The sequence below is a fragment of the Myotis nattereri genome, assembly GCF_964212035.1.
Source record: "Myotis nattereri genome assembly, chromosome: 11".
NCBI classification, from domain to species: domain Eukaryota; kingdom Metazoa; phylum Chordata; class Mammalia; order Chiroptera; family Vespertilionidae; genus Myotis; species Myotis nattereri.
Genome location: NC_138086.1, coordinates 11,791,067 through 11,812,751, shown reverse-complemented (window position 1 = coordinate 11,812,751; position 21,685 = coordinate 11,791,067). Strand labels below are relative to the sequence as shown.

The 21,685-nt window shown below is 38.2% G+C and overlaps 1 protein-coding gene across 1 annotated transcript in view; it reads left to right on the top strand.

The window, feature by feature from the left end:
* Positions 1-21,685, top strand: part of ASZ1 (ankyrin repeat, SAM and basic leucine zipper domain containing 1) — a gene marked incomplete at both ends in the record, with an annotated part of 82,498 nt that overhangs the window by 36,482 nt on the left and 24,331 nt on the right. Inside the window, 5 exons of the mRNA XM_081101689.1 lie at positions 16,082-16,193; positions 16,712-16,846; positions 18,140-18,264; positions 19,014-19,089; positions 20,730-20,786. Coding sequence (XP_080957815.1) covers positions 16,082-16,193; positions 16,712-16,846; positions 18,140-18,264; positions 19,014-19,089; positions 20,730-20,786 — 505 coding nt within the window. The remainder of the gene's footprint in view (positions 1-16,081; positions 16,194-16,711; positions 16,847-18,139; positions 18,265-19,013; positions 19,090-20,729; positions 20,787-21,685) is intronic.

Sequence of the window (21,685 nt, the reverse complement as noted above, 5' to 3'; positions counted from 1 at the left end):
GGATTGAGGTAACTAGATGTTCTATTTGCTTCTTGGATTTGAAGATCTAGTTAGTTCTTTCCATAGGCTTGGGAAGTTCTCCTCCACTATTTGTCTGAATTGGCTCTCTGTTCCCTTTTCTTTCTCTCCTTTGGTATGCCTATAATTCTTATATTACTCATTCTGATGGAATTCACATTGTTCTTATAGAGTTTTTATTTTTTATCTTTTTAAGCTCAAGTCTCTCTCTTCTTCCCTCTGCATCATTTCTAGATTTCTGTCTTCAATATCACTGGTCCTTTCCTCCATTTGGTTTGCTCTATTTCCTGTGCTTGCTAGATCATTCTTTATCTCTTTTATTGAATTCTTCATCTCTAGGATTTCTGTTTTGTTCTCTTTTAAAGTTTCAATCTCTTGGTGAAATACTAGTTTTGTTTGTTGTTTTCTAAACTCGCTAAATTGCCTGTCATATTATCTTGCCTCTGAGTGTTTTCAGAACTGCAATCTTGTATTCTCTGTCATTTATGTCATATATTTCTATGATTTTAAGTTTGTTTTCTGGAGTTTTATTTTCTTTCTGAGCTCTCTACCTTGGTTATTCATGGTATTTGATGGATTCCTTCTCTTTTTAGGCATCAAAGGTTGAGTGGGACTTCTCCAACAGATTAACACGAAAAGGTCTTTCCATTCTTTTTCAGTAGGAGGTGCTAAATCATAAGTTTCTTTTTAACTCTGAAATCCCACTGCTGTCCCCTACAGCCTCTGATGTCAGTGTAACCCTGATGTGTGAGGAAGAGGTGGGCTGTGGGAATCCCCTAGCCTTGTTGTTTTGCCTTCTCAATAATGGCAACGTGGGTCCTCTGCTGGCATCCCCCCGTGTCCCGATTCTGTGTCACAGAGTGCACCTGTTGCTTAGGGAGAAATGTAATTCTGTAGTATTAGTTTCTGTTAGTATTAGTGATTCTATAGTATTAGGTCCCAGTTAATGTGGTCCACGTTCCGACACCAAGGGCAAAAGGGCAATCTCAGGAAGGTTAAGGGGGCGTGGGGAGGAGGCCAGGTTTTGTGGCTTTGTTTCTGTCTGAATTGCTGACTGCTCTTCTGTGCTATGTTCTTGCCCAGGTTTCCTAGCTCAGCTATACCTCGTGCTGCTTACTCCTGCAGGAATGCCCACTGAGTTTCTCTCTGTTTCTCCCAGCTGAGAGGAGTGTAAGCCACAACTGGATTCCTCCCCTCTCCATCAGAGCTCCCAGCTGCCAGGCCACATCCCTGGCTCCTATCATACCCACTTCTTTCCGCCTCCCTCTTTGCTCTTCTTGCCCATCTTTAGATGTTTCAATGTATGGCTCTCTCAGGGGTATTTGTGTGTTGAGCAGGGAATCCTTTGTTGAGTTATAGCTGTTTAAATTGTTGAAACTTGAAGGGAGAAGACCAAGGAATCTCTCATGCCACCATTCCTCTGTCACCTCCTTTAACTTATTACTCCCTAATCTCTAACTTTTATTTCATTTATACAATCTCAACATCATTACTCAGATATATGGTCATTTCTGTCTATGTTTTTGTTTTCCCCTAACTTTGCATTTAAATTATTCCTTCCAGGGCCACATTAATAGTCCATTAAGCTTTCCATAAGAGTCCTATTTGTTTGTAAGTATTTGGGATGGGTGATTAGCTTGTTTAGCACATGCTTATACATCTCATGTGTTGTTTTCTCATTGTTTTTATGTATGAAAAAGTCTTGATTTCACTGTGAGCCACTTGACTACCATGGAACCATACATATTTTTTATTCCTTCACAGTTCTTTCATGGGAAATTTATCATTTTCATTGAATTTAATAGATTTGAAGTAGAATTATCATTTGCCTATTTTATTTGCATAACTGAACTGAAACATATAATTTTAGAAGTAATTCATTAATCCATTTATACCATGGAATTTATGAGGCGTGACTTAGAGCCTGAAGATCTCGGTCCAAATACTGTCGCAACAACTTATCCAAGCTAATACACTATCAAGACTTTTTGTAGTCTTTGAAGCTTAGTTTTTTAAGTGATTAATAGATGCGATACCTAGCTAATAAACAGGGTGGCTATGAGAATTAAAACAAGATAATGAATGTGATGGTACTGAGCATGCTGTCATTTCATGGTAGCTATTCACCAAATTTTACATTTACTTAAATTAATAATGTATTTTCTGTTATGAGAGTCACAATTTCTAAAATGCACATTTATGGTTGATTTATGAAACTTAGTTAATAAGTATATATTTTATTTTTCTTTAGACATTTATTACAATTTTAATGGTACCATTAGCCATATATATACATCCATCTGCATATTCATAGATATAGTCATCCATCCATCTGTAAATCATTTGGCATATTTTCTATTCTACATTTTTATTGAGATCTAATTTACAAAGTGAAATGTATAGTTTTTAAATATACAGTTTAAAGTATGACAAATAAATACACCCATGTAGCTCACATTCATTTTTCCATTTCCCTAGAAAGTTTCCTTAGGTCCCTTTCAAGACAATCCCCTAGAGGCAACAACTCTTGTTTTTATTTTTTACCCTCTTTTATTTAGTACATTATATGTTAGATACTCTTAGTGTGTGAGTTATTTCACTCAGCCTAGTATTTTTATTTACATTCATGTTTTTATAGCAGTTCAATAGTTTTTATTGCTGAGATATCTTTCAGTGTTTGAATATATCACAGTTCTTTTTTCTTCTAGTTTTCTTTTTGTTATTGATTTCTAGCTTAATTCCACTGTGGCATGAGAACATGTTCTATATATTTCACATCTTTGAAATTTATCAAGACTTTCTTGACGGCCCAGCCTATGGTCAGTTTTTGCAAGTATTCCGCATACATAAAAAATAATGTAATTTGGTAGTAGTTGTGTTAATGGTCTATGTGTATTAATTAAGCCACATTTATTAGTTATGTTGTTCAAATCTTCTAGTCGACTACTAATTTTTTTGGCTTTTTCTGTTAGCTACTGTAATATGTATTTTGGTCCACTTTTGCTTATTTGTTTAAGGCCACCATATTCCTGATACAATGACTTTTTATTCTAATGCAGTGTGATTTTCAGTAAATGTAGTAATACTTCTTTATTGCAATACGCTTTCTCTCCTATTAGAATAGCTATATCAGCTGTCTTTTAGCTTAGTGTTTTTGTTTTGATGGTATATCTTTTTTCAACCTTTCCATATGCTTTTATTTAAAGTAAACAATGTATAGATCACTTTTTAAAATCGAGATTTATTAATAACTAGAGGCCCGGTGCACAAAAATTTGTGCACTTGGGGGGGGAGGGGGGTACCTCATCCCGGCCTGTGCCCTCTCATACTCTGGGACCCCTCGGGAGATAACGACCTGCTGGATTAGGCCTGCTCCCAGGTGGCAGAGGGCAGGCCCAATCCCTAGGTGAAGCCCCTGGTCTGGCTCAGAGCAGGGCCGATTGGGGAGTTGGGGCGCCGCCCCCTGTCATGCACAGATCAGAGCGGATCGGGAGGTTGCAATGCCACCATTAGTCACGCTCAGGGTAGGGCCGATTGGGGGCTGGGGCACCGCCCCCTGTCACACTCACGGCAGGGCCGATGGGGAGGTTGCGGCACCACCCCCTGTCACGCACAGAGCAGGGCCCATCAGGGGGGTTGGGGCACTGTACCCTGTCACGCACAGAGCAGGGTCAATCAAGGGGTTGGGGAGATCCCCCCTGTCACACACAGGGCAGGGTCGATCAGGGGGTTGGGAAGCTACCCCCTGTCATGCACAGAGCAGGGCCCATCAGAGGGTTGGGGAGCTCCCCCCTGTCACACACAGAGCAGGGCCGATCAGGGGGTTGAGGAGCTCCCCCCTGTCACTCAAGAGTAGGGCCGATAGGGGAGTTGGGGCACCGCCCCCTGTCACACGCAGAGCAGGACAGATCAAGGTGTTGGGGTGCCCCACCCTGTCACACTCAGGGCAGGGCCGATGGGAAGGTTATTGTTCTACCCCGTCACACACAGAGCAGGGCCCGTGGAGGGGTGGGGCGGTGTTGGGGCGCCGCACCCTGTCACGCACACAGCAGGGCCGATCAGGGTGTTGGGGCGCCGCACCCTGTCACACACAGAGCCGCAGGGCAATCAGGGGGTTGGGGAGCTCCCCCCTATCAGGCACAGAGCAGGGCTGATCAGGGGTTGGGGTGCCTTCCCCGTCACGAACAGAGCAGGGCGGATAGGGAGGTTGTGGCCCCGCCCCCTGTCACACACAGAGCCGCAGGGCAATCAGGGGGTTTGGGCGCTGCCCCCTGTCACACTGATCCCGGTGCCGGGAGGCCTCGCAGCTCCGCTGATCCCAGTGATGGCAGGCATATTACCCTTTTACTATATAGAATAGAGGCCTGGTGCATGGGTGGGGGCCAGCTGGTTTGCCCTGAAGGGTGTCCTGGATTAGGGTGGGGGTCCCCACTGGGGTGGCTGGCCAGCCTGGATGAGGGGATGATGGCTGTTTGCAGCTGGTCATACACCCTTCAGGGTGGGGGTCCCCACTGGGGTGCCTGGCCAGTCTGGGTGAAGGGCTGAGGGCTGTTTTCAGGCTGGTGGGTAACTGAAGCTCCCAACTGCTCCTTTCTTTCTTTTTTATTTTATTCTGGGCCAGCTTTAGCTCTGAGGCTTTGCTCCAGCTCTTAGGCCTCCGCTGCTGAAAGAAGGTATCTGGTTTGTTTGGGTTCTATAATCGAAACACTGTTTCAACTCCAGCTCTGAGATCCCGACTGGCTGAAAGCAGGTTTCTGGGGGTTTTTTTAGCTTCTATATTTGTAACAATGTTTCAGACTGCAAGCTCAGAGGCCGGCAGCGGCAGGCGGGGAACGTTGGTTTCCTCCGTCACTGAAGCAAGCAAGCCTCATGTTCGCTTCAAGCTGCCTGGCTGCCGGCTGCCATCTTGGTTGGCAGTTAATTTGCATATCGCCCTAATTAGCCAATGGGAAGGGTAGCGGAGGGACGGCTAATTACCATGTTTCTCTTTTATTAGATAGGATAGTTTATTTTAATTGAAATATTTAATCCATTTGTATTTAGGGTGCATGCTGATATATCTATTCTGTTTAGTTAGTACTCTTTTGTCCAAGGTTGTTTTTGGATTCATTTTTTAATTCAGTTTCTATCTTCCTAATTTCTCTATTCTTCTATTATTCTTTGAGTGGCTATTATGGAGATTATAACATGTATTCTTATTAGAGTTTATTATAGGACTCAACAAATGCTAGTTTTCTACCAGGATCTTGGCTTCTCATGTTCTTGCTGCCTTAGTTTTTCTACAATGCCTCAAACATAGTTTGTATTTTACAGCTTTTATAACCTTTGTTAGTAGAAGGGTTGATTTAATAAAACTACTCTGATAGTTGGAAATAGATGTCCTACTTGTAGCTTTTTATCATTGTCAAATTTATAGTTTTCCATAAATTTCCCTGCTAAAGCTGATTAAATAGAATAAAAACAGCAGATAATACTGAACTACACAGTAAAAATCTGACATGAATACAAACCAACCATTTTACACGTGGTACAGAGAAATGAAACATATATCATTATGAAGGTACATTTTTTTCCCCTGATAGACTGAGAATTTTGTTTCTACTTTTTCCATGTATGCCATCTAGTGGAGGTTTTGTAGAAATGAAATAACAAGAAAGTAAGATGAATGAAAGGCTCTGTATCATCCAAAAATAATTTTTTCAATTATGGTAACATATATAAATCTTATTCTTTTTAACCCATTCTTAGCCATTAACAATTTTGAGGAAATTTGGTAGATGGATAAAAATACAACTTAGTATCTCTAGTAAATTCAGCTGGGTTTTGTTAGACAATATATGCTAAGCACTAGAAGATAAAGATTAAAGATCCAGTCCTTTCCTGAAAAATTTGACAGTATAGATAACAAAACTTAAAGGCATTTATAACATAGTAATATTAGAGGTAGAATAAGGTGTCTCTAGGAATCAAAATTAGGAGAATTTAACTGAGATGAAGATGATAAATGGAAGAAGCTTCCTAGAAGTATATCATTTGAACTGAAGTTTACAGAATGAATAGAAGTTAGCCAACTACCAGTAACTATGGTAGAAAAAGATATTCATGCCCTGGCTGGGGTGGTTCAGTTGCTTAAGTGTCGTCCCTTGCATCAAGAGGTTGTTGGTTCAATTCCTCCCGGTCAGGGCACATGCCCGGGTTGCTGGCTCAATGCCAGTAGGGGGCATGCAGGAGGCAGCCAATTGATGTTTCTCTAAAATAAGGTAAAAACATATTAAAAAAGGAAAAGAGAAAATTCAATGTGGGTGCATGTTTAGACAGAGAAAGAGCCCATTTGATTCAGATAATTTGTAACTTATGAAACCAGATCATATTAAATTGGTGTAGAAAATGAGCAAAACTCATATTCATCATTGGCTAGGTAATAACCTGTGTAATCTATGCTTAAAAAATGAATTTAATCCTGAAAACTATTGAACAATTATAATAAGAATGAACATACTATTTTATAAAGGTTATTTTGACACCGAGTTGAGGATGAATTGGAGCCAAGAGGTTCAATTAAAAGGCCATGGACTACATATTCAAAATTGAAAATAGCAAGTAAATTTGCCTGAATTTGAAGAATATTAGTTCTATTTTATCAAGATAGTTTTCAAAATTTGTATTTAAAATTTTGACAATGCAAGGTTTTTGTTAAAAAAATTTTTAAAGTATGTAACTTAGAAAGTGAAGTCTTTTTCTCCTACTCTTCAGTTTTTATAGATGGTTGTTATTTGTTTTTCCAGAACTTCTTCCATGTGTTAGCATTTTTGTTTTGTTTTTAAATGGTATTATACAGTACATAGGGCAAAAGTAGGTTTACAGTTGTGAGTTTGAGAAACAGAGTTTATTCTTGTATTGTTATTTACTAGAGGCCCGATGCACAAAATTCATGCAAGAGTAGGCCTTCCTACCCCCAGCTGCTGGCACCAGCTCCCCTCTGGCACCTGGACCCGGGATTTCCTCTGGCCACCAGCAGGCACCCGGGACCCTGGCTTCCCTTGTAGCCCGGCTTTGTCTGGAAGGTCGTCTGGAGGGAGGTCCGGAAGGACGTCTGGTCTAATTAGCATATTATGCTTTCATTAATATAGATTATTATTTTCCATATGAACAACTGCAAACCTACTTTTGCCCCACCCTGTATACTGTATTGCAATTGGCTTTTTCAATTGGTCAGTGTTTCATGGGCACTATACTTGTCTATATGTATAGATATAGTTCTCTTTTTATATTGGCTGCATAATATTCCATTGTATTGATATGAAATAATTGCTTAACTTCATATTTTACTGAAGAACATTGGGGTAGTTTTCAGATTTTTAGTATTACAAAACAATGTTATATTGAGCATCTCTGGCAACTTGTGTAGGTTTTCTATAGAACACATTCCTAAAGTAGGGTTGCTGACTCACAGATATGTTTATTTAGAATTGTGATATGTGTTGCCAAATTGTCTTTGAAAAAGTTGAATCACTTTATACTACTTCCAACAGTATTTGAAAGGACCCACATAGTGATATCACTGGATATTTTTGATATTTAAAATTTTCCAATATGATTTATTAATAATGATACTTCATTTAATTTGCATTTTTTCAGTAATACTTAATTGATGTCTTCCATGTTTTTGTGAGTGGTTTATATTTCTTTGTATATTAAGTGCTTGTGACCTTTGCCATTTTTCTATTTGGTGGTTCCACATATTTCGTAGTGATTTATAAGACTTTTTGTATACATGGACCTTTTAGCTTATGTTTTATGTGTTGACCTGTTATTTCTAGTTTGTTTGTGTTCATGCTGATATTGTTGTTGCTTTTTAGTTTTTATGTTAAATTTCCATCTATCTTTTGAGAAAAATTGTCAGGAACCAACTTCCCCAAAAGTTCTGGACTCAGAGAGTTTAACAGTTTACTTCTTTAAACTTCCAAGGAATAGATTACACTAATATAACTTAGGTAGTTGCAGAGCATAATGAATGATCAGAGCATAATGAATAAATCAGCAAAATGAATGTTATCAGCAAATTAAATGAATACTATCTAGTGATTCAAATGGGATGCATGTTAACTTTAAAAAATGGTTCACCCCCCCCCTCCCCCCCCCCCCCGCCTGGTGGTTCAGTTGGTTGGAGCATGTTCTTGTATACCCGAAAGGTTGCAGGTTCCATCCCTGGTTTGGACACATAGGGAGGCAACTAAATCAATAAACATATCCTTGGGTGAGGATTAAGAAAGAAATGGTTCAGTATTAGGGAAATGAATTTTATAAAAATAGGTCAGGAGATATTGGGAAGAGGTGAGGATTCAAGAGTAAATACTACAAGAAAATAAGGATATTATAAACTTTCAGATCAAGAGATCAGAAGTAAGGGTAGGAATTTGATAGAACAAATAGTACCTGATCACTCTGACAAGGCTAAAAATGAGACATGGAAGCATGTAATTACCATGGGAGCATGGTAAATAAAAAGCACAAGAATAATGTCAGAAATAAGTTTAACCATGTTAATAAAAAAGGAAAGTAATATAATTGGTAAAGCTCACTGATTAAAACATCCTATCTAATAAAAGAGAAACATGGTAATTGGCGTACGACCGCTACCCTTCCCATTGGCTAATCAGGGAGATATGCAAATTAACTGCCAGCCAAGATGGCAGCCAGCAGCCAGGCAGTTAAACTGAACATGAGGCTTGCTTGCTTCAGTGACGGAGGAAACCATCGTGCCCTGCCTGCCGCTGCCGGCCTCTGAGCCTGCAGTTTGAAACATTGTTACAAATATAGAAACTAAACAAAACCCCAGAAACCTGCTTTCAGCCAGCCGGAATCTCAGAGCTGGAGTTGGTACAGAGTTTCTATTATAGAACCCAAACAAACCAGATACCTTCTTTCAGCAGCGGAGGCCTAAGAGCTGGAGCCTCAGAGCTAAAGCTGGCCCAAAATAAAAAAAAAATAAAAAAGAAAGAAAGGAGCAGTTGGGAGCTTCCGTCACCCGCCAGCCTGAAAACAGCCCTCAGCCCCTCACCCAGACTGGCCAGGCACCCCAGTGGGGACCCCCACCCTGAAGGGTATGTGACCAGCTGCAAACAGCCATCATCCCCTCATCCAGGCTGGCCAGGGACCCCCACCCTCATCCAGGACACCCTTCAGGGCAAACCAGCCGGCCCCCACCTGTGCACCAGGCCTCTATTCTATATAGTAAAAGGGTAATATGCCTCCTAGCACCAGGATCAGCATGACAGGGGGCAGCGCCCAAACCCCCTGATCGCCCTGCGGCTGTGTGTGTGACAGGGGGCGGGGCCACAACCTCCCTATCCGCTCTGCTCTGTTCGTGACAGGGGAAGGCACCCCAACCCCCTGATCAGTCCTGCTCTGTGCCTGATAGGGGGGAGCTCCCCAAGCCCCTGATCACCCTGCGGCTCTGTGTGTGACAGGGTGCGGTGCCCCAACCCCCCCACCCCACGGGCCCTGCTCTGTGTGTGACAGGGTAGAGCCATAATCTCCCCATCGGCCCTGCCCTGAGTGTGACTGTGGCGGCACCCCAACCCCCTGATTGGCCCTGCTCTGTGGGTGATAGAGGGCGGCGCCCCAACCCCCTGATCTGCCCTGCTCTGTGTGTGACAGGGGGCAGTGCCCCAACTCCCCTATCGGCCCTGCTCTGTGAGTGACGGGGGAGCTCCTCAACCCCCTGATGGGCCCTGCTCTGTGCGTGACAGGGGTGAGCTCCTCAACCCCCTGATCGACCCTGCTTTGTGGGTGACAGGGTGGCGCCGCAACCTCCCCATCGACCCTGCCTTGAGTGTGACGGGGCAGTGCCCCAACCCCCCATCGGCCCTACCCTGAGCGTGACTGAGGGTGGCATCACAACCTCCCGATCCGCCCTGCTCTGTGCATGACAGGGGGCGGCGCCCCAACTCCCCAATCGGCCCTGCTCTGAGCCGGACCAGGGGCTGCACCTAGGGATTGGGCCTGCCCTCTGCCACCTGGGAGCAGGCCTAAGCCAGCAGGACGTTATCTCCCATGGGGTCCCAGACTGCGAGAGGGCACAGGCAGGCTGAGGGACCCGCCCCTTCCCCCCCCCCCCGCCCCCGCACAAAGTTTTGTGCACCGGGCCTCTAGTAGTAATATATTAGCTAAAACCAAATTCAGTGAAGTCATAATTAAAAATAGACATAATGGCTGAAAATCAAACAATCAAAATTATGTTATTCATTTAGCAAATATTTATACCAGGTAGGTACCAAAACCCCCAAAAAATAAGTACCTCTGGGGTAGTCAGGGAACAAAGATGGTGACTTCAGATTTGATTTTGAGTTTTCTTGGGGTACCCAGGTGGTAGTGACAGATAAGATCTGTAGCTCAGGAGCAAAGCCTGGGCTAGAGATAATGGATTCAGCAGTCAACTGTATGTTGAGAATAAAGTCATGAGAGTAGGTGAGAGCCTTCAGGCATGTTGTTTATGTAGTGAACAAAGGTAATGGTAGGACAGAAGCCTCTGAAATACATAGTTTTAAGTTCTAGAAAAATAAAAGGAGTTCGCATAACCTTTGTCAAAGCAGTCATGTATTAGAAGTAGCAGGCAAAAAAAAAAGTGCACGGAAGAAGAGAATTTTTTACATTAAATATCAGGAAATAAATAAGATGAAAACTAATATTGGAAGTAAAATTATCAGTAGCACAAATTACCATGTCACTTGAGTAAATTAGTTATAAAGTTTTATAACTTACCTGGAGAGTTTATAACATTGTCATAAATAAAGAAGCATTTTTAAAAATGAAGAGTTTACTTAGATTTCATTAATCTATAGCAAGCAGACTATTACAGAGGTTACAAGTCTCTATAGATGCAAAAGCACTGGGAGAATTATTCTCTCCTCTTTCAAAACTGTCATGCAACATAGTGGCAGAGTAGGTGGATGCTACACTCACCTCTTCCTAGGACCAACTAAATTATAGAAAAAAAATCCTGAGTAACTTAAGACTAGCTGAAGAGAAGTCTTATAACCAAGGATTTAGAGAAGCAACATCAAGACTGATAGGAAGGGTGGAGACATGAAAGGGCTGGCCTTACACCTCCTGGGTCAGCTGAGATTCACTCTGAGAAGTGTGGGGTCTAAACCCCGAGCCAGGTTCCTCAGCCCAGAGCATCAGAGCCTAGAAAAGGCACCCACATAACATCTGGCTGTGGACAGCAGCAGAGTTTCTGTCCACCAGAGAGAGATGGTAGTCCACTAGAGACACAGGGCTAACACACAAAATTTCATTCACAGCCAGTCACCCAGAGCTCCAGTAGAGGGAGGGCAGAGTTGACTAGAGTCATGTGAGGTGAGATTGGGCATTATTCCTCTGGGGAGGGAGCTGAAGGAGACAGCTGCCAGTATCTCTGTACTGAGTCATTCTCCCATACTGCAGGAACCATATTTCTTGAGCGGAACTCTCCCCTTGTATTGCATGAGCCCGGGAGAAAGCAATAGTCTTACCATCTGGACTCCCTCTCACCCCACCCTGTTAAGCTTACACCTTGCTGAGGAGTACAACCAGGAGACTGAGCTTAACAGGAAGCTGACAGGCAGAGGTGGAACTCTGGCTGCCTTGGGACTTTTGATGAAAGGCCTCTGGGCTTGGTGCTAGTAAAAGCTGGCCTTGGTGCACAGCTTGGTCCTTCCCATGTGTACCCAAGCCCAGCAAAGGCAGCCACAGATTGTGGATCACTTGTTGCTCCAAAACAGGTTGCCAAGGGCCAGTCACAGATAACATCTTAACATTGGTACGCACCCTCCCAAGAGACTCAGAGCCAACACACCCAATGGCCAGCTTCAAACAACGTCAAAGAAGGATCTAATATGCTTCACAAGAAGTGTATCCAAAAGGAAATCTCAGCAAGGGCCATACCCTGCTGAGGTGAATTTCACTTCTTGTGGGTAACACCTGCACAGCAGCTTGCATACATGGTCACGGTTGAGCCTCAACGGTCAGCCAGCCTGAGACCCCATCCCACACACAAATGGGCCAATAGCAATCAAAACTCAATTACAAGAGGAAGGCCCACATAACCCACACAAGGGCCATTCCTGGAGCATCCAGCTCAGGTGATCAAGGAAACTGCACTGCTGGATCCCACAGAACACCTACTACATAAGGCCACCCAATGAAGACAAGTAGTCACAGACGATCTGATACATAGAAACAAACATAAAGAGGCAGCCAAAATGGACAAAGAAAAAGGCCTCAAATGAAAGAACAGGATAAATCTCCAGAAAAAGAGCTAAAAGAAATGGAGGTAACAGTAGGTTGCATAAAGCAGAGGATCCAATTTGGAAAACAAGTTAGAAAAAAACAAACAAAACAATCAGAGCAGCACAAACTAAAAAGAATTTTTAGAAAATGAGGCTATGCCCTGGCCAGTGTGGTTCAGTAGTTGGGCATCAAGTCATGCACCAAAAAGTTGCTGGTTCGGGTGAGGATTTAAAAAAATACACCAATGGCATATTTCACAGAACTAAAACAAATATCCCCAAAATTTATATGGAACCACAAGAGACCTTGAATAGTAACAACAATATTGAGAAAAGAATATTAAATTTGGAGGAGTCATGCTATATGATATCAAAGTATACTACAAAGCCATATTAATCAGAATAGCATGGCACTGGCATAAAAACAGACATATAGATCAATGGAATAGAAGAGAGAGCCTAGAAATAAACCCAAGCTTTTATAGTCAAATAATATTTGACAACGAAGGCAAAAACATACAATGGGGTAAAAATAGTCCTTTCAATAAATGGTGCTGGGAAAATTGAGCAGATATGTAAAAAAAATTGAATTAGACCACCTTCTTACACCATACATAAGAATAAACTAAAAATGGATTTAAAGACTTAAACATTAGACTCAAAACTATGAAAATCTTAAAAGAAAACATAGACTGTAAAATCTTGGACATTACTAATAGTAATATATTTTCTGATATATCTCCCTTGGCAAGGAAACAAAAGAAAAATAAACAAATGGGACTATATCAAACTGAAAACTTTGCAAAGCAAACCATCACATAGACATAGACCACAGTGTGGTGAATGCAGGGTAGGAGGGCAGGGGTGGGGGGATAAGTGGAGGATATTGGGGTGATAAGTGGCAATGGACAACAGAGACTTGACTTGGGGTGGTGAATAGATGTATAGATGTATAGAACAGTGTATAGATGATGTGTCATAGAATTGTGCACCTGAAACCTATATAATTTTGTTAACCAGTATCACCCCAATGAATTCAGTAAAAAAGGAAAAAAAAACAGTTTAGAAGCTGAGTAATATATCTTTTATGTAATCTAGATCCTATTACTGATAGTTTGCTATTCCATTCAGTAAATTCAACTTTTCTTAGAAGTTAGAAACTAATACAAGTGTTGTAACATTTTAGTAGTGTTCTGAAGCTTTTTAGTAAGCAAACTATATGTCTAGTAGTTTTCTTATCTAAGAGGAAATAGGCATCTATAAGAAGCCATTTATACCCATGAGAATTTACAAACAGAAAACTATATCCCTGCTGCTTTCTGAGATTAAGAGAAATTTGGAAGAACCTCAGTTTTCAGTACAATTTCAGAACAAATTTTAGTTCAAATTCAGAAAATTTTGATTATAATTTTCAGTAATAAGGTTCAATCAAATGGGACACTTACACTTTTATGTCACCTTATTTGGGTACTCTGCCAGAGTATCACCTCTTTGAGATTATACTTTAGCCAGCTTACTTTAGTTAGGTTACCAATTTTGCTATATTGTGGAATGAGTTTATGAAATTTATCCTGTGTTTCATGATCAAATATACAAAAAGGGGACATATGTAATATTTTCAACAATGAAGATTTAAAAAAATAAAAAATAAAAGGATATGGTAACCTCGGTCCCACAACCACAAGGAACTAAATTTTGCTAACATCCTAAATGAGCATGTAAATGAAATTCTTTCCTAGGGGTTGGCCAATATGATAACTATTTTGAGATGCCCTGAGCACAAACCCAGTCAGTCATGTGCCATACTTGAAAATTTGACCTACAGAATTCTGATTAGGAAATGGGTGTTTTAAATCACCAAGTTTGTGATCATTTATTATGTAACAATAGAATACAAATATACGAACAATTTCATTAAAAATAAATTAATCAGTTAATTAAATTTTAAATTTATTGGCATAAATATTCCCTTATACTTCAAACTCTGGAGACTCTGTACTGATATCACTTCTCTTATTCCTGACATTGGTGATTTGTGTCACCTTTTTTTATCATGATCAGTTTGGCTATATTTTATCAATTTTATTGATCTTTTCTTAAGAATCTAAAGAGAAAGAAATGTACAATATGAAGATTTAGAGAAAGGTAGAGGGAACAGCACTTTCACAGTCCCTGAAAGGGGGATAATTTGGCATTTTCATAAAGAATAAACTGGAAGTGGCCAAAGGAGGAATCATGGAGAACATTTCTGAGACTTACACAATAATATAGATCAGAGAAAGATAATGATAGCTTGGACTGCTTATAATGGCTAACAAGATGTGAGAAGTGGTTAGCTTCATAATATATTATGAGGTAAATCCAATAGGACCTGCTGATGTCTTATATGTGGAGTGATGGAGAATAGTCACAAATAATGCTTAGTCTTAGGCCTGTGGTTAATGGTAGCTTTGTGAAATAGGAAAGATTGGAAGGAGCAGATTTGAGCTATTGTGGGGAAAGTGGGATGGAGGAAAGGCCTCAAGAGATCTGATTTATACTTAGTGAACATTTTGAATGATTAGTTGACTCAAATAAATTTTTTCTATTGTATATATTTTCTGTTTGCTTAAGTTATCCAGGAAATTCACTCTTCATCATGTAAAAATTGTCTAATGAAAGCACTGTATAGGAGATATTCAAGGTAAAAGAGGCAATGTTTGGCAACTACATATAGTTTCCAGTAAAACATTAAAGTTGTAATATACTGGGAAATAGAAGAAACAGATAAATGTGTAAATCTTTTTGTGCTAAAGACATTGGAGTGCAGTGATTAGAGTTAGGTTGTACCTTATGTTAATAAACCTAATAACGAAATATTCTGTTTCAAGGTAGTGTATATAATGTGAGTAACCATGAATTTCTTTAATGAGATCAAAATAGCGAATTCTGAAATTTGTTGTTCCTTTGTGAAGTTCTTTGTATATAAATTAGATATTTGAGTTGACTCCGGAAGATTAGGCCTAGAATCCCAGACCTCCTTTAAAACAGACCACAATATAAGTTCAGCCCAAATAGAACTGATAGGACCTATTTGGTGTCCTTTGTAATAGGTCCAGAGGATGACTAATTTCTAGAGGTAGAGGGATTCAATCTGTAATTTTGGAAAATGATACACTAGAGGGAAACCACTATGCTCTCCCCGAAAATAGTCTCAGAGAATTTGGCTGAACTATTATATTGATCTCTTTCTTGATTAGAGTAAGCCTCCAAGTCAGGGTAAAATTATTTCAGTCGTAAACGGAAGTAGAATACTTTCAGTGGTAAACTGAAGTAGAATTGTAATAGAATACTTTACGAAATAGAGGAAGTCTTAAATTTACATTTTTATTTCAGCAAACTGCTATATAAAATACAATGTACAATAAGTTTGAACATTTCTCTGAGGACAGGGACCTTTTTTGTGTTACTCATTACTATATTCTCAGCATAAGCACAGTGTGGCTACTCTGATATGTTTCTATATGAATATGTAAATTAATGAAACTTCAAATTAGAAAGTGTGGTTTATTTTGTGATTTTTTTCTTAAACGTGTTTCATCACTAGAGGGTGCTGTGTGCGCATGCTATACTTTTAAGTGTTCATTTTTTTTATTTGCCATGAGATTGGATTTTAAATAATCTGATTTATTAAAAGCTTTCATTTCTCTTTTTGCTTTCAAAGCAATACTGATGGTATTGTGTATTCATGAACTTGAGTAACTATTAATGGAAGCATTAACACAAATGTTTCTTTTCTTCCTCCTCTTTAGAAGACTTATGACTCCAATCATGTATGCTGCACGAGATGGTCACCCTCAGGTGGTTGCTCTCCTTGTTGCTCATGGAGCAGAAGTTAATACCCAGGATGAAAATGGTTATACTGTGAGAATCCATTACACAATGTTCCTTTTTATTTCTAAGACATTGATATAATTATTAGTATTAGGCCACAAATATGTTTGAAATAAAAGTTACAGAAGGGCTAGGATATAATTGTGGTTTGATGAAGAAAAGCAACAGCTGAAATATAAAAAAGGAATTAATCTGTCTCTCTTGGTCCTCACCATTGACAAGGAAGCTGTAACACACAACAAAACCTGGGCTCCAGAATACACTTAGAATTCTTTTTTTATAGAACACAATTCAGTAGTTGGCAGGTAGACCATTTTATTATATAACATCACTTGAATGTGTAAAACATTTCTTTTATACTGAGTACTAGAAGTTTGCTTTGCAATTACAACTTTGGAAATATGTTTACATTAAATTGTGAAAGGAAGAGATTGCGTCATTTCATTAATTAACCATGTTTACTTTTTTATTTTATTAATTGTTCTCTCCCTCTCATATACAGTTCCTCTTTTTAAACAATGTTTTCCTCCCCGCCCCCACTTGTCCAGGCTTTAACATGGGCAGCACGTCAGGGTCATAAAAATGTAGTTTTGAAGTTGCTTGAACTTGGAGCTAATAAAATGCTACAAACCAAACATGGAAATACAGCAAGCGAGATTGCAAAAAGAAATAAACATCTAGAGGTATTCTTTTATATATTAAACTAAATTTTCTATGGCACGTTATGTTGTCACTTGTATTCTAGAGTAAATGCTGATCACTAAAGCTCTGTGAAACTTGAAGAAGAAATTTGTAGTTTTTTTCTTCTAAGCTTTGAAGATTTGAGGACTTTTAATTAGTTTATTGCATTATTAAATCTAGGGTATGTGACACTGAAATAGAACATTAAAGAACATCAAAGAACAATACTAATATGAACGATTATTTTGAGTTTTAGATTGTTTCTTAAAGTGAGATTTAATTTTGTATTTTGGCTAATTATGTAGCATAATCTTGAATTACTAAAAAGTTATATTTTAAAACTAAGGAATTTCCCCATATCTTTTTGAGGTATGGAGTTGGGATTTGTATACATTTAGCCATGCTTACTACTTTCTACCTACTTAACCATGTATGTAAAGTACTACCTTAGTACTATCTGAGTTATTTACCAAAATGGAATTTTTCGTTTTGTTTTATATTGTATGGAAAATATTAATTAGTATATTCTTTTGTTTTTTCTATTTTTAATTAGATGTACTTATTTTCTTTTCTGGTTATTATTCTATTTTATTTTATTTTTTTTAAATATATTTTTATTGATCTCAAAGAAGGGAGAGGAAGAGAGAGATGGAAACATCAATGATGAGAGGGAACCATTGACTTGCTGCCTCCTGCACATTGGGCTGAGCCCGCAACCCAGGCAGGTGCCCTTGACCGGAATCGAACCTGGGACCCTTTCGTCCACAGGCCGATGTTCTATCTATTGAGCCAAACTGGCCAGGGCTCTGTTTATTATTTTAATCAAGGAAATATTTGCTTAATTTATAAAAAGTTATTCTCAGGATAGTAAATTGTGAAAGTTCAGTCCCTCTCACCTTGGAAAAAAATTCTTTTTAGATCAGCGGTTCTCAACCTGTGGGTCGCGACCCCTTTGGGGGTCAAACGAACCTTTCACAGGGGTCGCCTAAGACCATCGGAAAACACATATATAATTACATATTGTTTTTGTGATTAATCACTATGCTTTAATTATGTTCAATTTGTAACAATGAAAATACATCCTGCATATCAGATATTTACATTGCGATTCATAACAGTAGCAAAATTACAGTTATGAAGTAGCAACAAAAATAATTTTATAGTTGGGGGTCACTACAACATGAGGAACTGTATTGAGAACCACTATTCTAGATATAAAATAATCACATTTAGTTTCTTTTAAATAATAGTATATAATATTATTAGCTGTATTTGAATGGTTCAACTTTTTTCAGATCTTCAGCTTTCTTTCTTTGACTTTAAATCCATTGAAAGGAAAGCTTCAACAGCTAACTAAAGAAGAGACTATTTGTAAACTATTGACAACGGATTCTGATAAAGAAAAAGATAGCATATTTAGGTAAAAAACCTTTTTATTGTTCAACAGAATACCTATAATTCAGTAAAAATTGTGCATGATTTTATTACTTCTAGTAAATGTGATATATGATATCTTAAACTTATAAGAATTTTTTAATATCACTTAGAAATGTTTGTTTTCTAAGTGCTTTATTCTCCAGAATTTTAGAAAAATTTTATATGTGTGTATTGACAGTAATGAGGATAATTTTTGACTTTATACAAAATATCCACGATAAAATTTATTTCTAAAAGGTTCTAAGATTATGTTTTTGTTAGTGCTCAGTTTTTTTGAACACTAAGTTTTTAGCAGATTTCTGATTTTTATAAGCTAAAATTAAAAATACACATTTTTTTCTGAACACCATTGTTCAGTATAGGCCACAAAATTGTTATCTATTTACCCACATTTAAAATTATTATTAAATTCTTATTTTCTGCAATTAGTTTTTCTTATACAAAATCTCACAAGGATACACACACACACATATCAGCAGTTATTTTCATTCTTAGGAAAGATTATCTATATTTTACTATCACCATTTACTATCACATGTTTACTTATATCTTTACTCAAGAAACCTTTCTTATTCCTGATATAACATAGAGCTGTTGTGTAAATATGCAAATATATTTTACATATATTCATTTTTACTCATTCTCATTCTTTCTCTGCATTATAAATACTTATTTATTGTTTGGGCATTTATAGTCTTTTTCTGAAATTGACATTGCTATAAATATATATAGTTCATATACAGCATTTGGAGACCTGGAAGTATTTTTACATGGTCTTGGACTTGAACATATGACAGATTTATTAAAGGTAAGACATTGTATAAGCTACAGTAAATTAGTTATGTATATTTGTTGGTTAACATGACATTAAATACCCATAAACATGCCTATGAGGAGTCCCAAATGCACTATTCTCTGTAATTTGTACTTAAAGCATTTTGAAAATCTGTACTTAAAAGAGTTTCAAAAATTTGTACTTATAAGCATTTTAAACATTTATTATTCTAGAAATTTATGTAAATTTTATGGCTGGGATAAACAGCTTTTACTTACTGCCTAAAGCTTCACGAAATCCTGCTTGTACATCCAAGCCCTTTGTTTTTGCAATTGCTTATCTTCCTGTATAGAATATTAGAAGAAGCATGATTTTAAACCAAATAAACCTGGGATCAGATTCTTGCTTTAATAATTATTAACTGAAATATGTTACTTAAATATCTCCTTTTTTCATGCTGATGATAATAATACCTAATGTAGGGTTATCATAAAGATTAAATTCATATGCCATCCACTGTTACAGGTAATTTAGGTATGAATTATGGGGTTTGAATAGATGACAATTATACGATAATTAGAGGCCTGGTGCACGGATTCGTGCACTGATGGGGTCCCTCAACCTGGCCTGCACCCTCTCGCAATCTGGGACCCCTCGGGGATGTCAGAGAGACAGTTTCGGCCCAATCCTCACAGGCCAGGCTGAGGGACCCCACCAGTGCACCCTATCTTGATGTTTTTCTATGCTTTTCTGCGTGTATATTTAATTCCTCTTTTATTTTCAAACTAGAGGCCCAGTGCACAGATTCGTGCATTGGTGGGGTCCCTCAGCCTGGCCTGAGGGGATCAGGCTGAAACTGGCTTTCCAACATCCCCCGAGGGGTCCCAGATTGCGAGAGGGTGCTGGCCAGGCCAAGGGACCCCACCAGGCCTCTAGGATGCATATAAGATCTTTGGTTAATCTCTTTCCGCCCTCCCCCTCTGAGATTCATCAGTCTGTTCCATGTATCCATGTCTGTGGTTTTTGCTCCTGCATTGAGCATCTGCCCCCTGGTAGTCAATGCACGTTATAGCTACCGGGCAGTTGGCCAGTCAACAGGTCACTTAGGCGTGTGTGTGTGTGTGTGTATATATATATATATATACATATATATATATATATATATATATATGTATATGTATATATATATATATATACACACACTGATACTGAAGGATTAAAGCACTATTTATGATAGACTGTCGTTCGAAATACGCACATTCTGTTTGGGTAGTTCAAAATTAGACTTCCTTGTACAATCTTGAAACTTCTTATTTGAGACATATTGAGTAAAACTAAATGTTATTGGTGGTTTAATGTAATATAAATAAAAATTTCAAAAATTCATAAAGCATAATTTCTATCCAATCATATAGAGTAAATATAAATTGTAATCATTGTCTTTGAATCTGGAAAACTAGCTATATTTATACTTTTTAAGGTAATTATACATATTTTGACATTTATTACTATTTACCTAGTGGTGTAATTCTGTACCTGCATAATCCTATCCCCTCTAGAAAGTTGAAAGTTGTTTAGGAAGGTAGCTTGTAACTAACTTATATGCATGTGGCTACTTCCTCATCTACTGTTTTATTTATATTAAAAGGTGGCATTCTTCTTCCTTTCTACAGGAAAGGGATATAACTTTAAGACATCTTTTGACCATGAGGAAAGATGAGTTTACAAAGGTAGTATCAATTTCAAAAACTGCAGACATAATCTTTTATATTTCTAAAATTTTAGATGGAACCTTTTATTTTCTATTTTAAAGATCCTAGGTTATAGAGCAGTGATGGTGAACCTTTTGAGCTTGGCGTGTCAGCATTTTGAAAAACCCTAACTTAACTCTGGTGCCGTGTCACATATAGAAATTTTTTGATATTTGCAACCATAGTATAAAAAAGATTTATATTTTTGATATTTATTTTATATATTTAAATGCCATTTAACAAAGAAAAATCAACCAAAAAAATGAGTTCGCGTGTCACCTCTGACACGCATGTCATAGGTTCACCATCACTGCTGTAGACCATGAGTGATATTTTGCTAGGTTTTTTATTATATATGATTATAGATAATCAAAATCTTCTGTTAATGGTGTTGTTATTTTAAGAACATTCAAAATCTTAAGAATTGATTTTTCGTTTGATTAGTCATGACATTTCAATTAAAACTCCTCCTTTATTTCTAAATATAAATTAAAATTTTAAAACAGGTTACTTAGAAATAAGAGGTGTTTTTTGTATGAGTATGAACCTGTCATCCAAATATTGCCTTTTGCTGGATTCTCATAATGGTCAAGACCTGTTATTTCATCATCTGATATTATTAAGCAACAATTTGAAAACACTGTGGGGAATATGAGAGTTACTTTAATAAATAGGACACTTAAAAAGTAATGATCTTTCTGAACATATTGGAACACATTGGCATAAACACACTGAAACTTGAAATCTTTAGTATCACTGAAAATCGAAATAAGCATACTAATTAGCTAAATCCAGGAAAGAAAATTTAGTTAATACTAAGGGTAGAATACAAACATAAAGAAGACAGTTCTCATGTAATCACAGATATTTCAAATAAT